Source organism: Heloderma suspectum, chromosome 3 (assembly GCF_057233095.1).
Source record: "Heloderma suspectum isolate Gila_16-S chromosome 3, 16-S_ref, whole genome shotgun sequence".
Classification (NCBI taxonomy): domain Eukaryota; kingdom Metazoa; phylum Chordata; class Lepidosauria; order Squamata; family Helodermatidae; genus Heloderma; species Heloderma suspectum.
In genome coordinates this window covers 224,088,541-224,104,293 of record NC_139460.1, presented here as the reverse complement: position 1 = coordinate 224,104,293, position 15,753 = coordinate 224,088,541, and the positions used below count along the sequence as shown (strand labels likewise).

The window sequence follows — 15,753 nt, the reverse complement described above, 5'->3', positions numbered from 1 at the left end:
GTCCTATTAGTCATTTTACACTGTGAACAATGTAGCAGGAACAGCACATATTGTGCAGGATTAAGGCCGCAAGCCTACACACACTTACCTGGGAGAAAGTCCCATTGAATACAAAGAGACTTACTTCTGAGCAGACATGTCTAGGACTGTGCTGTTCAACCATTATATTTAGAACCTGGTTTTGCAATATGCAGGTTAGAGCACATTCACTACTCACTGCTTCTTCGAGCTGCCTTGCATGAAGTTCTCTGTCGCCAGCGAATCTTTTCATCTCTCTGTTGCGGTGGGTCTCTGCTTCTTTTGCCTGAGTTATGAGGAGCATTTTTTCTGCCAGCCACTTTTTGCGATCCATTTTTTGCTGTTCTTCATATTCCTGTTTTAAACATCAATTAGAGTTAAACCTATTATTCTTAGGGAAGTGAGAAGGCCCTCAAAAACAGTTACAATTTTAAATTGCCACACACCCTGGGGACATATTATTTCTGCCGAAGAGTGTCTCTCTGCCAAAGAGACACTAAAACGTTCACTAGATATTTGTTGGTCAAATATAGACCTCATTCAGATGCAATGCTAAACTGTAGTTTAACATTATGAGTATGTATTGTGATAAGCTTTAGGCTCTCTTTTCCCCCTCCCTACCTCCTTTGCATGTAAAGCAGAAATTTGAAGCTTCCAGCTTTATTCAAATATGTAAACTGATTTGTACAAAGCCACGTGAAAGTTTCATGAAAGGCAGATGCTAGCCAAATGAAGGTTGGGCATGGTAATGATTATATCCTTAAACCAAGGTAATAATAGTATTTCCCACTTTTTTCCTCTTGCAAGGAGCCCAAGGTGGCTTACATAGTTTTCCTCCTTTCCATTTTATTCCTACAACAAGCCCGTGAGCTGAGTTAGGCTGAGAGTCAGTGGCTGGCCCAAAGTCACCCAGTGAGCTTCAGGCTGGAGCGGAGATTAGGACATGGATCTCCCAAGTCCCACTTTGGCACTCTAACCACTACTCCTGGATCTCTTGAAACCACACGTATTTTTTAAATTACACACACATACATAGATATGGATAAAATCTTTGCTCTCCAGTCTTGTTCTTTATGCCTGTAACCAAAGAATGTTTGACACCAGTGGAGTGTGATGGAATGGCGGGTGGAATCAGAGTGAGTGACTGATGGCTATGGTTAGTTGAGAAAATCTGTTAGAAGTGGAAGTTCAGAGGAATTAGAAGAGAATTAGAGAAATCAGAGGGGAGAGAGCAGGACTTGAAAAAGGCTGGGAGTCGAGAGAGCGTTAAAGAGGAGAGGCAGTTACGTTGGGTTAGGGTATTAGATCAAACTATTATTTGTTATTCTTTATCAAAAGATTATTTGTTCTGGTTGTTATTTTTCATGAATAAGATATATTTGCTGATGTCAATTCATGAATGTGTTATGGTCTGGGGAACTCTCTCACCTCATGTGCTGGATTTGTACAGCCAACTAAGTAAAAAGGACAGTCCTGCTGCTCTCCCAGGCATAACAGGTAATGGCAGCAGTTTATTTAGTGGGAGGTTACGGGAGATCTGGACTCCATGTACAGGATGGAAGACTTGTCCAGCAACTTCTAAGGGACCATGGCCTTCTAGGGACCCCAGAAATCAAAATTCCTCCCTTCTTCGCCTATATTTGTATCCTTAATAAGTTTCCTTCTTTTCTTTCTTTTTCTTACTATTGTAGGTGACAAAGTGTTTTGTGATTGTTGTTGCTGTTCAGTCGTGTCCGACTCTTCGTGACCCCATGGACCATAGCATGCCAGGCCTTCCTGTCCTGCGCTCTCTCCCGGAGCGTGCTCAAGTTCATATTCATTGCATCCGTGATGCTATCTAGCCATCTCATCCTCTGCCGTCCCCTTCTCCTTTTGCCTTCAGTCTTTCCCAGCATCAGGGTCTTTTCCAGGGAGTTTTCTCTTCGTGTTAGGTGGCCAAAATATTGGAGCTTCAGCTTCAGTATCTGTCCTTCCAATGAGCAGTCAGGGTTGATTTCCTTTAGGATGGACTGATTTGACCTCCTTGCAGTCCAGGGCACTCGTAAGAGTCTTCTCCAGCACCACAGTTCGAAAGCATCAATTCTTCGGCGCTCAGCCTTCCTTATAGTCCAGCTCTCACAGCCATACATTACTACTGGGAAAACCATAGCTTTGATTAGACGGACCTTTGTCGGCAAGGTGATGTCTCTGCTTCTTACTATGCTGTCTAGGTTGGCCATAGCTTTCCTCCCAAGGAGCAAGCGTCTTTTAGTTTCATGGCTACAGTCACCGTCTGTGGTGATCTTGGAGCCCAAGAAAGTAAAATCTGTCACTGCTTCCATTTCTTCCCCTTCTATATGCCAGGAATTGATAGGGCCAGATGACATGATCTTAGTTTTTTTAATGTTGAGTTTCAAACCAGCTTTTGCACTCTCCTCTTTCACCCTCAACAAGAGGCTCTTGAGATCCTCTTCGCTTTCTGCCATTAGGGTGGTATCGTCTGCATATCGGAGGTTGTTGATAATTCTCCCGGCAATCTTAATTCCGACCTCTGATTCATCCAACCCGGCATTTCTCATGATGTACTCTGCATATAAGTTAAATAAGCAGGGTGACAATATGCAGCCTTGTCGTACTCCTTTCCCAATTTTGAACCAATCGGTTGTTCCATGTCTGGTTCTTACTGTTGCTTCTTGACCCTCGTACAGGTTTCTCAGGAGACAGGTAAGGTGGTCTGGTACTCCCATCACTTTAAGAATTTGCCATAGTTTGTTGTGATCCACACAATCAAAGGCTTTAGTGTAGTCAATGAAGCAGAAATAGACGTTTTTCTGGAATTCTCTTGTTTTTTTTTTTTTCTCTTGTTTTGTAATTACAAAGTGGGAACTTAAGAACTGAGCAACTTTTAGAGTATAATCTCTATGGAACCAGTGATCATTTTTCGAGCTGTTCTTACACACCCCACGGAGGGCTCTACGTTCAGTGCGGGCAATTACTACAGCCAAAGAACTAGAAAAGGGGCCAATAAAGGAAGACTAAGGTCCAGAATGAGCTGAGGCTTATGAGGGATGCCAACAACAATGAGAAGGGCATCTTTGGCTATGTTCAGAGCAGAAATAACAAGGAGGGTTGGGTAGGCCTGCTGCTTGGGGAAGATGGTGAAGTATTAACAGGCAACGCAGAGAAGGCCAGACCACTCAGCTCCTATTTTGCCTCAGTCTTCTTCCCCAGGGGGAGCTGTGTTCAGCCTGGGACAAGTAGAACAAATGATACAAGGAAGGCCTTGCAGCCCAGGGCAGATGGTTACAACACACCTCGCTATTTTTAAATGAATTCAAGTCTCCAGGACCAGATCAATCACACCATTAGGAGCTAAAGGAATTAAGAGCTTGTGGGTGTTGCTATTTCAGAGCTGCTGGCAATAATATGTAAGAAATCCTCAATGGCTGAATTGCTGGAAAATTGGATATGTGCAAATGTTCCCATCTACAAAAAGGGGAAAGAGGTGGATTGGGAAAATGACAGGCCACTCAGCCTGATATTGCTACCAGGAAAAATTCTAGAACAGGTTATTAAGTGGCTGTTTGAGTTATTTTCTAGATGCTGACAATTACCAGGCAACAGAATGGGCTTATTAAAAATACAGCAAGCCAGTACAACCTTCTCTGTCACTTTTTAAAAAATATATAGAATTATTAGTCTGGTAGATCATGGTAATGCCATGGACATAGATCTTTATTTCAACAGAACATTTGACAACATTTCCCAGGATATCCTTGCTGACAAGATGGGAAAATTTGGGTTGGAATCTACCACGGTTAGGTGGATTGACAGCTGGTTGAGCAACCATACCAATCAACCAAATTTGCATGTGAACAACAACCAAGGGTTTTTTAAACCCTGGGTTGTGGTGAACACATCAATGCGCCAGTTCATGCCCCTCAATTGTCCTGCTGCCATCAAGAGCAGCGAAACAATCCAGGGACACTGTCTCTGAGCTGTTCGATGTGAACCCAGGTGTCTCTCCCCTGCCAAACCAGAGCTGAACCCAGAGTTAGATTCTTCAATCTAAGGCCATCATGCAGAAGATGGTGCAGGAGTGAACAGAAAGTAGATCTCCAGGTATTTTGGACTTCAACTCCCAGAAGCCCCTGCCAGCATGGCCAATGGTCAGAAATGATGGGGTTGAAGTCCAAAATATCTAGAGATCTACTTTCTGTCCACAGCTGCTCCAGAGGGCCAAACTAAGGCCAATGACTGAAGACTGCAGGGAAGCGTGCTTCAGATTTTGGCAAAACATGAGGAGAAATGTCCTAACTGTAAGAGCTGTTTGGCTGCCTCAGAAGGCGGCATGTTCTCCTTCAATGAAAGTATTTAAGCAGAAGCTGGACAGCCATCTGTCAGGAAGGCTCAAGCTACATCCTGCATTTAGCAGGGGGTTGGGTTCTGTTCAGTGGAGGCTGGTGGCTCCGATGTCAATGAATCCCCTCCAGGAGGTGAATCCGCTCCGGGTTTCAGTCGGAACCAGTCAGAACTGTAAAGGGGCTGTCCAAGGTGCCCCTTGGATAGCCCCTTTAGAGTCTGACTGAAACCTGGAGCAGTTTCGCTGTCCCACTGACATCGGAGCCCCCAGCCACCACTGGCTCTGTTACCGCCAAGGTCCTGAGAGGAGCCCGCTTGTAGTTCTGAGTCACTGAGGTCAAGGTTCCGCTATTTAAGAAGCAGCAACTGGGCACTTGCTCACACCAGCGAATAACACATTTCCAGATACTTCTGTGTTTATCTAGATGCATCCAAAGCTTGTGTCCATGAAGTTTGCATAGATAACACTTCTCCTTCTGGATGCCACGTACAAGCCAATTTACTAAGGAGAATTCAAAGACGATATTCAGAGTGGGGAGTTATTAAAAACTAATTTGAATAACGCTGGTTTGATCATCCGGTCTTAGAAGCTCATATTTACTTGCCCTTGTAATCCACTGGAGATTTAGTCAAGTTTACCAATATACGTATGTTTATTAGCATTTTTGACAACAATGCACATATGGCTACGGCACAAGGGAGGCTGATGGCTGCAATTTCAGTGGGGTGGAATTCCATTCTGGGCTTTCGTTACAACCAGCCAGAAGTCTAAAGGAGCTATCCAAGGTGCTGAACCCTATCCCCAAAGTGGGCCCCGCACAAAGTGGGTCCAGCACCTTGCCCCAAGTGGTTTGTAATGAAGCCATATACCATCTTTAAAGTGCAACAAGAACCCAGATGTCACCTTTAGTTTCTCTTGCAATCTTTTGAGCTCTTCATTAGGCAACATTGTGCTTTTTTCACATTCTGCATTAATGTTCCGTTGACCTTGACTACTGTTCTTTTCTAGCTCAAGGTACCTTTTTTTCCATTCTTCCAGTTCTACAAGAAAAAACAGTGCATTAATAAGGGTGCAAGAGACTAAGCGAATTTCATTACTAGAAGTGGCTCATGGTTACTGAGCAGTTGCTCATGTTTACAGATGACTGGAATTCAAGTCTTTTGCATACATGTACACTTAAAATGAATTGCCACAGACCAGCCTTCCATGGTCTGCTGCTCCAGAAGTGTTGGACTACAACCCCCATCCAGATGATGTGCAACCCTCCAGATGTGTTGGACTACAACTATGAGAGTTCTATTCCAACACATCTGGAACACACAAGGTCAGGGAAGGCCGCCATAGGCTGTGCTTTTTGCATTTCATGAGCTCTGAACCCACTGTTCACTTCATTTATCTCCCTCTTCACCCACGTGAGATAAAGACACTTGCCAACCGAGGATAACACTTCATGTTTCTGATGAAGTGGACTCTAGTCCACAAAAGCTTATGCTGTAATAAATGTGTTAGCCTTGCTGGCTACACCTCTGGAATTCAAGTAGTGGGCCAGAAACATGACCCTCCAAATTACATCTTTGAAGAATTCCAAATTATTTTCTGACTATACAGTTTAGATGGATCAAGTTGAGGAGAGTGGGGAGGTTTGGGGGATGGAGATGGATTGAGAGAGAGAGAGAGAGAGGGAGGGAGGGAGGGAAGTGTCCCTGCCTCATAACTTACCTGCCACACATCTTTTATTCTCTTCTAACCTGGCCTCAAGTATTTCGTCTTGCTGGGACTGAGTCTGCTCTTGCTCCTCTAAAGTCAGTTTCATATCTTCAATGATTTTCTCTTTGGAACATAGATCTAAAGATTTTTTAAAAAACACTTTCAAAGGTATCCTTTCTTTAAGCCCCCTTCAGAAGCCCTTCCACATGTTCAGTAACAGTCGGGGGGGGGGGGGAGCGGGGCTGCCCCAGCCCCTGTCAGTGTGCCCCAGCTCCCCCTTCCAAAAGGGGAGAGGCATGAAGTGGGGCTTTGATGGTGGGGGTGGAGCCAACAGGTACAGCCCCACTTCATGCCCTCACTGAATGTGGAAATCCTGTTAGCACTCGCCAGCTGAGTTTGCTAGTAGAGGAGTGGTATTCTTACCTAAACTTTTAACGGCAATGGTCAGATACTATACTGAAATCAGAATGTTCAACTGAGGCCTTGTGAAACTTCAACCCCCCTTTGATTTTACAGATGCAGACATCAGAGGAAAATATTTAAACCTTTCACTATTTCAGAATGTCTTGAACAGTAATAACAAAACCTTTTCTGTGCACATCGGATAGAATATTTGCTCCCTCTTTGCAGAATGATTAATTCCCAGTCTATCAATCAACTGCAGGGCATCAGGGAGTATTGCCTACTAGTCCTTCGGCATTTCCACTGTGTGCCGTCCCCTAAATGAGTACCAGGTTTCATGCAACATGGATAAAGCTAATATGAGTCTCCCTTGGCTCCTACTGGGCCCAACAACTCTTCATATCATTTGCCTTTCAAAACAAGTGTCCATGGAAAATTGCTGAACCATTTTATATTTATATATTTTAAAATATGTATATACATGTTTAGAGCATCAGTTAAAACATTTAAAATACAGAATTTTAACCCATGTGGCATTTCAGATCATCAACTCACTATGCCACTTACAAAAACCAAAATTATGGCACACTTTTCTAATAATTTCAGGTATTTACCTCATGCCTTTCAAATTTATATGCAAAATTCACAAGGTGGCTGACATAAAACAATAGATCACTAAATCATTTTAAAAAATAAAAGCAGCATAGAATGGAACAACAATAAAACTCAAAAAGCTTAAGTATGTCACAACCACGTGGAAGGAAAAGAAAATCATATATACAAACCCTGGTAGTTACATACCCTTACATGCTCTCTCATACTGCTGTGAAATATCTTCTAGTTTCTTATTCAGCTCTTCCTAATTTGGACAGAGAAAGAAATAATACATACACATGAGAACGAAAAAGACATAATCATTATTAGCTGATCAAAATCTTAAAGATACATAACACAATGACACTCTTATTCACATTTACTCAGAAGTAAGTATGTTTGTAATCCACCCAGAGAACATCTGTTATTGGGTGGATTAAGATAGAATAAATAATAAATAAGCCCTACTATACTGAATGGGATTTGGGCTACAATCCTATATCCAGTTACCTGGGAATAAGTCCCATGGAACTCAGTGGGGTTTAGTTCAGAGTAGACATGTATATCAGGGGTCGCCAACCTTTTTGGGTCAGTGGGCACATTTGGAATTTTGAGCGTGTGTTGGGGGTGCTCTCACAAAATGGCTGCAATGGGGATGGGGCTTGCCGTGGCTGCCTTGGTGGGCCTGGCCAGTCACAAAACACTCATTTCCCAGAAGCCAAACTAGCGAAGCTTAAAAGAATTAGAGTAACTTGCTCACAAACCTAAGCACAAAGCAGAGGCAGGGTCTGAGTGCCAAAACACAAAACCACCCTTATTTTAATCCAGATAAAGATGGCGCTAGGGCACAGCACTTCACTTTCAATTAAAATAAGTAAATAAATATTTTAAGGAACTATAATGAAAACCAGAAGGCGCAGGAAACCTAGCAGGTGCCAAGAGAGGTGTCCATGGACACACTGCTGCCCACAGGCACCTCATGGGAGACCCCAGGTATATAGGATTGGACACTTAAGAAAGAAGTTCTTCAATATATGACACCTGTACTTAATGCAGATGAAGGGCAAGATCTGGCCAAACGAAAGCACTTTCAGTGGGAGAAGGCCAAGCATAAAGCACAAGATTAACTCTCCTATTTAAAACTGGGCTCAGCTGTGAAACACAGGCTTGATCTGTGCCAATGTCAGCAGGTCTTCAGCTGGTGGGTCAGGAACCACTAGTGGGTTGTAGCCTGATCTAAGGTGGGTCGCAATAGTAGCACTACCACTGTACCAATATATGGTAAAAAATTAAGAAGTGGGCTCCAAACCCATGTTTGGTTAAAGGTGGATCCAGGGTTTGAAAAGGTGGAAGACCGCTGGATTAGAGAGCGATGCTCCTGCCACCAGCAGATGGGAAGTGGGGGGGGGGGGGGCAACTTATGGTGCATAGCGCTGATATGCCAGTTTGTTTTTCTGGAACTGCAACAACAAGCTACACTGAATTTGTGAGAGTGTAGTAAAAACAGGTTAGGTCGCTGGATCATGCAGAGGCCCAAACATGTGACAAAGACACACAAAAGTTGTTGACCAGTTAGCGCAAGTCTTATTTAGAGGCCCCCATCGAGGAGATTTCAGGAGCCCTTCCCACAGTTTCAGGTTCAGTGACAAGATCAACCTTTTGCTTCTGTTTTGTTTTGTTTGTTTTTGTTTTTTTAAGAATTTGTTGTATATAAGGTACCACTTAGCACTTTCATTCTGCATTTTTTTAAAGGCTGAAAATGCTTAATTAACCTCCATAAGCCTTACAGGGCCATTGTAAAGGCAGCCAGTATTAGCACCATCCTATCGCTGATGGGGAAACAAGACAGAGACAGTGATTTGCTTAAAGGCAACCTAGGGAGCAATTCTATGCATGTTTAAATAGAAAAAAATTCCTACGATTCCCAGCATTCCCCAGCCAGCCATGCTGGGGAATGCTGACAGCTGCAGGACTTTTTTCTGTCTAAACTTGCATAGGATAGCGCCCCAAGTAAGTGGCTTCTGTAGGATTCGAACTAGGGACTTCCTGGTTCATACTGTTAACCCCTATGCTGCACTAGCTCTGTACTTTTGTCTGATACAAGTCGCTCTCAATGGTACCTTCTTAAATTGCTGGATGGTTCGCTGCTTGATGCCCAGCTCTTCAATTAGCTGTTTTTTGGCCTTTTCAAGTTCATTGACTTTACTCTGCAGTGATTTCTCTTCGGCACGCATGCTGCACACCTATAAGGAGATTCAGTGGGCTTGTGTCAGGGTGTCTTCTGAATGATGCACTTTCAGACATAAACCAAAAGCAATCTCATGATCCAGATTCACCTACTTTGGGTTGCAATTTAGAGTGCCGAGAAGGGAGGGGCAGATCAACAAAGAGCATCAGCAAACGGATGGTTCACAGCAGGTGGGCGACTTGTGGCCCTCCGGATTTTTAGCCTACAACTCCCACGGTCCTTCACATTGGCTACACTAACTAGGGCTGATGGGAGTTGTAGCCTTCCAGATGTTTTAAGCTACAAGTTGCCCACCCCTGGCTTACATATTCCTGCATACCTGGATTGTTCCCTGGATATGAAACCATAAAAACGGACACGGCAAGAAGTGGTAAGAGAAACAAGCCAGGTGGACCAGATAAAAGAAGCTATGCCATCATACATTATAAAGGAAACTAAGATCCGTTCCAGATTAGGGCAAGATGCATTCAATGAGCCTCCTGTCCCTGAGTATGCCAACCTCCTTGCCACTGTCACCACAGTCCATTCACTTGCTCTCTTCCTTTCCCAGTCTTCACCACTGCCCAGAAGGAAGTCAAGGCAAGCGGAGGCCTCTTCTTCTCCTTGCTCTCATCACTTCTCACAGGCTTGGATTGGGTAGATAAACAGGCAGTAACAGCAAGGAGGAAGAGGAGGGCCAGAGGCATCCAAGGATGAGCAGTGAGCCTCCTCCGGGGATGAGGGCAGCAGCAAATGTCAATGATGCCAACCCAACACCCACCTCAAAGGAAACTAAAACAAAGACGTCATCCGCCATCACCAGCAGGCCTTTGAAATGGCTTCAACTGCCTAATATGACAACCAGTGAAACTCTGGAAGGCTGATCTGTTCACCTTCACTAGTGTGCTTTAACATGACTCCACCCTATAATCATATCCCATCTCGAACACTGACTATCCAAATATAAGGGAGGGAGCAGGGAAGACAAGAGACGAGTTGCACACACACTGGAAGGAAATTAACCTCCTTTCTGTCTGTCCACTTACAAACCTGTCTCTGAACTTGCTTGATTTGTTTTTTGGCATCAGCCAGCTTCTCTTTCAGGTCTGCATATTCTTCGTCTTTCCGCTGGATTTCTATTTGCTGATGCGAAGAAAGAGCAACGCTCTCTGAGAGCTCTTTATTCAACCTGGGAGGGAAGGGAAGAAGAAATACATCTATCAAGGTAACAGAGTAGAACCAGGGCTCTAACACTTTTTTTTTACCATTTATCATTGCAGATTCTTCAATTCAATTCTCACTTCTCACCCAGCCTCAATGGAGTTTGCCTGTTGATATGAGCTAAGCCCCAGTCACTGTCACCCACAGCAGGTTAGTGTGAGAAGGAGCCAGCTGAGGTAAAGAGGCCTGGTAGAAATATACATCACCCTCTTCTTTCTTCATATCACTCTCACACCTTTTGGAATACACCTCAGCATTACATGGGAATTCCTCGCAAGGACAGCGACAATAACAATTTTACATGTACTCTGCAATTCAGAAGAAGTCTGATGGTTCCTTTGGTGGCCAAGAGGGAAAATAATCCCTCAGTGGTGAGCAGTTTATTAGTCTGAGCTGTGGACTCATGCAAGGCTGTGACTCCTCTTCTTCAAAAGGGAACACTACGATTTCTCTTTTCACAGAAAAAGACCAGTGATCCTACATGAGCTGGCAACTTCCACGTTACATTGCACACATGAGGAGGGGCTCTCTGTCTCTCTTTTTAACTCTAGTTTGCTCTGGAATGGGCCATTTCCATAAACACCACATGGTTTACGGAGGGACATGACAGCAAAGTTTTGCAGTCACAGAACACCTACGGCCAGCTCTGTAATAACAGAATGCATCCCAGAAACCTATCACTGATTTAGGGTTACGTGGTCAGCGAGAACAACAGTTTTACTATCAGCATGTCTGAATTCTCTGCAGCTCAGAAGAGGACTGATGGTTCTTTTTTGTGGCCAAAAGGGAAAATAATTGCTAAGGGGTGAGCAGTTTATTAGTATGAGCCATGCACTCATGCAAATCAGACACCTACACCCCCAGTGGTAATGCAGCTGGACAGGCTAATTATAATCTAATTCCATGCAAATACACCCAAGTATTGGAAGCAGCAAGGGGAGAGATGCATTGAGCAGGGGGTTGGACTCGATGGCCTTGTAGGCCCCTTCCAACCCTACTATTCTATGATTCTATGAGATCATTACAGCAACATCTGCATGTGTGGAAAACTCATGGCCAAAATTGCTTCCTAGTGTTTCCCCTAATAACCACATGCCTGGTTCCAGAAGGTGGCAGTGTCGTGCAAATGCCAGACCCTGTGGCCAAACAAGGGGCCCACTGAGGTCATAAACTGAACAAAACCTTCAAGGGAAAAAGGTGTCATAACAGCACCTCAGGGATACAAGACCTGCTATTCACTGAACTGAAGAACAGTTAGAAGCTCTAACATTCACATACACAAAGCCTACATCTGGCTACAAAATGATTGCCAGAGCCACGACGGCACTTGAAATGCACCTAAGACAATAATAAGAATGCAACCTGGCAAAATGTCCACTGATTTCAGAAGTATCCTAAAGTGATCCCAATTTATAAACTGCTCATGAAATCTAGGGTCAATATGATCTTCTCCTGCTCCATAAATTATTGGTTCAAATATTTTTATTCTAGGATACAAGTGAGTAAAAAGCAATTGATACCCAACACAGTGCTCAAAATACAAGTTTTAAAACCAAATTAATCTATTTGGAGAAGCCAAATATTTTAAAAAACAAGAAACATGAAACCTCCTCCCAAGCTGGTTTATTCAGAAGCAAGTCCCGCTATGTTTAGTGTGGCTTACTCCCAGGTAAGTACATAGGTTTGCAATCTTAATGTTCTAAGATTAAGTCCGTTATCACTCTCTCATTGATTTAATTTGCAGATCAGCATGGAAGTAAACTGTAGAAAAGGGCTCAAAACAGCCTGAAGGCAAATCATTATTTTAATTGGTCGTTTTTTACTGCTCTTTTCATAGAAGCAAGAGAGATATACAACATACCAACTTACAACAAAAGCCCTAAGAGTCCATCAATAACTTGATTACATAATATAGCTCAACTACTGAAATTAAGGGGTGGTGTTGAATCCAACCATAAGCAGTGCCTGGATGGGAGACCATCCTATGTAAGCCACGTTTGGCATCTTGGAAGACGAGCAAGGACTAAATGTAACATTCCTAAGCTAATCTCACCTTAGATTTATGCTCATGTCTGCATATTATTGGGGGCAGGGGGAATGGTTACTTACTGTTCCATAGCTTGCTTTGATTCTTCCTTATCCTTTTCCTGAAGCTCCATCTTTCTCAAATTACTCCTCAGTTCTAGAACTTCCACCTTCAGTTGAGATTCCTGATCATTTAACTTTCTAGTTTTAGATTCTGAAATGTTAAGCTTTTCCTGCATATCTTTGACCTCTTTTTCCATGACTAAAATGGCTGATTCTTTATCTTTCAGTGTTTGTTCTAAACAGGCTATATTGGCCTCCTTCACCCTACACTCTTCCAAGATCCCATCATTACTTTTAAGTTTCTCAAAATAGCCAAGTGCTCTGTTCTCCTCTTTCCTATATTTTTCAGCATAAAGAGCATTTTCCTCTTGCAGGTTCCTTAACTGATTCAGGAGGTACTCTTTTTCCTGCAAGGATGCCTCCTTCTGATTTATCGATTCGCTCAGCTTTAACTTCAGCTGGCACTTCTCATCTTCAGCATCCCGGATCCTCCTCTGCAACTGCTCAGCCTGTTGGAGGAGGCCTTCAATCTGGCTGCTTTTTTGAGAAGAAGCATCAATTATCTGCTTGCTTACTGCCCAGATCCTTTCAATGCTACAGTGAAATGAGCTATTTTGACCAAGGTTAATATGAGTTTGCTCAAGCTCCTCTTTTGGAAGCTCTACCATCTCCTTTCCATTTGCCAGGTCAACATCTAAAATAGGGCACTGTGACTCCAACCTGCTTAGCTCACCAATTTTTATCTCAACTGCCTTTATCTTAGATTTTTGTTCTGCAATAGTTTGGCTAGCAGCCTCTATTTCTTGAAGCAACATCTGAATTCTCCCCCCTTGTCCCTTATTTATATCTTTCAGCACAACTAATTCAGACATTATCTTCCCACAACTAGCCTGCTGCTGCTGGAGTTCCCTGCTCAAGCCAGAAACTCTTTCTTCTGAAGAAGAAAGCTCCTGAGACAAGCTTGCTATCTTCCTAGAAAATCCCTCATTCTCGTTTTTCTCCTTTTCCAGTTCCTCTCTAAGCGTAGCCAACTGAATATAAAGCATTTTATTTTTCTCTTTAAGTGCTACCATGTCTCCCTTTTCCTTCAAAGTGTGGGGTTGCATTTCTTCAGGTTTGTTTGTCTCTATGGCATCTTTAGAACTGTTGCGAATGGACCCTACAAAAGTTAAAAAGATGGTTACTTTTATTCAAATCATAAGCCAATACATGTACCTAGCAACAGCTTTTCAGAAGATTCATGGCCAATCTTATAAAAGGCAGTAGAGTAGGCCTTCACTCAGAGATGAATATACATTCTCGCACGTCTAGAAACTTTTTCTTACTTTCTGCATGATTCCCAAGCTCAGGTCTTGGGAAAAGTCAGGCAACCAACTTCCTATACAATATCTAAAGTGGTATGAGCACCATCACTGGGCAAAGGACTTAGGAAGTTTGCTTCAGGTGAACAGAGTCAAGACATCACTTATGGCTAGAAAGTCCAAGCAGAGAAGATAACCCTCATTAGACATCAGGACCTTTCTAGAAATATTTCCCTCTAAGTTACAATTTGCTATTAGCTAGCTTTTGGGTTTTTTGTTTGTTTTTGTCACCCTGAGCTAACCTTTTTCTAGGTGTAAATTAGTTTGCTGTTACTTCAGACCAAGGGAGCCTCAAGCAATAGCAGACTTAATGCTCTGGAGACCAAACAGGAAGTGTAGTTCCAAAAAAAGAGAACCTTTGATTGTACCCATGCAACCTTGGCCTCCCATCTTGATTTTTTAATGCACAACTAAATATTCCAAGTAAAGAGGAAACATTTGGAATTACTCTACTTGCCTATAGCTCAGCTACATCCAGAACTGCTGGTCTAGATTCAGGCTAATGCAAGACAGGTTAGTGCAAGACAAAGGAGAGTAGCAACAGACAGCAATTTATATAAGCAGAAAGGTTACTCTTTGGGAAAACAGAAAAAATAGAGTCCCCGAATGCTTCAAGTCTTAAGAAGAGGATGTGAAATGTTTGTATACTCTAGGATAAATTATGCTTATGAGCAGGAGATTAGGGGCAGGTGGGAAGAGAGCCTGTCAAAGGGCAATGGTGGGGATCTAAAATAGATACTTTAGGATGCAATCCTATGCATGTCTAGACAGAAAGAAGTCTTACAACTCCCAGCATTCCCCAGTCCCAGCTGGCTTGGGACTGCTGGGAGTTCTAGTAGTTTTCTCTCTCTAAACATGCATAGGATTGCACCCTAAACCATAAACATTGGGAAGTACAAAATACTTGCAAAAAGCAATTCTGCACAAACATTAAAAGAAGTTGGTAAGCTACTTTAATTGCAGTCTCACAGCCAAACCTCTACACCTTACTCGGAAGTATGTTCCAGCTTAGTCCTTAGTAAGTGTGATAGGATTGCATGCATACTGCAGTCAGACCTTTTGTTCTAGTACAGACTATTCAGTACAAATTACTGAGGCACACACCAATACTATAGCACGTGACCATGCATATATGTACCTATAAACGTATAGACCCGTGTGGCATGTCACAGCACCAAATCGTGAGTTAATTAACCCATGATTTACATGAATGCCCACCACACAAGATGTTTCCAGTTTGTATAAACAACCTATGAATGCCTCATTCATAGGTTGTTAGCATGATGTTCAAACCCTAACACTCTGGGTTGTTTATGGGTTAAACAACCCAGAGTAAACCTATTTATTTATTACATTTCTATACGTGCCAATACCGAAACCCTCTAACACTTAGTTGCTAGGTTAACTCTGGGTTGTGTCCAAGTTTGGATGTCACACTAACAACCAACGAATAAGGCATTCACAGGTTGCTTATGCAGACTGGAAGCAGCTCACGCACAGCATGCATCCTGGCAAATCATGGGTTAATTAATCCACAATTTGGTGCCAAGACATGTAACTGGCCCATGATCTCCTTATTTTGTCACAGACGGATGAGTGAGATAATTTTACTGGTAGAATATTCTATGAATAAAATAAATTCCATCTTCTCATTACAAGGATAAACTCAGTATTAAGAAATGGTAAAGAACCATCTTTTGGGGAAAGAGACTGTTGAACTTCTTTCCTGCTAAAGGCCCTGGGTAGACATGTTTCCCCACCCGGGCAACTTTTATTTTATTTTTTTTACTGAG

The 15,753-nt window shown here is 42.8% G+C and overlaps 1 protein-coding gene across 1 annotated transcript in view; it reads right to left on the bottom strand.

The window, feature by feature from the left end:
* The window catches only part of KIF20B (kinesin family member 20B), a 70,496-nt gene that overhangs the window by 17,162 nt on the left and 37,581 nt on the right, over window positions 1–15,753 (bottom strand). The window contains exons 20-26 of the mRNA XM_084845817.1: window positions 12,621–13,758; window positions 10,341–10,479; window positions 9,184–9,306; window positions 7,271–7,328; window positions 6,080–6,205; window positions 5,264–5,400; window positions 218–373 (exon numbers count right to left, since the gene is read on the bottom strand). Coding sequence (XP_084701943.1) covers window positions 218–373; window positions 5,264–5,400; window positions 6,080–6,205; window positions 7,271–7,328; window positions 9,184–9,306; window positions 10,341–10,479; window positions 12,621–13,758 — 1,877 coding nt within the window. The remainder of the gene's footprint in view (window positions 1–217; window positions 374–5,263; window positions 5,401–6,079; window positions 6,206–7,270; window positions 7,329–9,183; window positions 9,307–10,340; window positions 10,480–12,620; window positions 13,759–15,753) is intronic.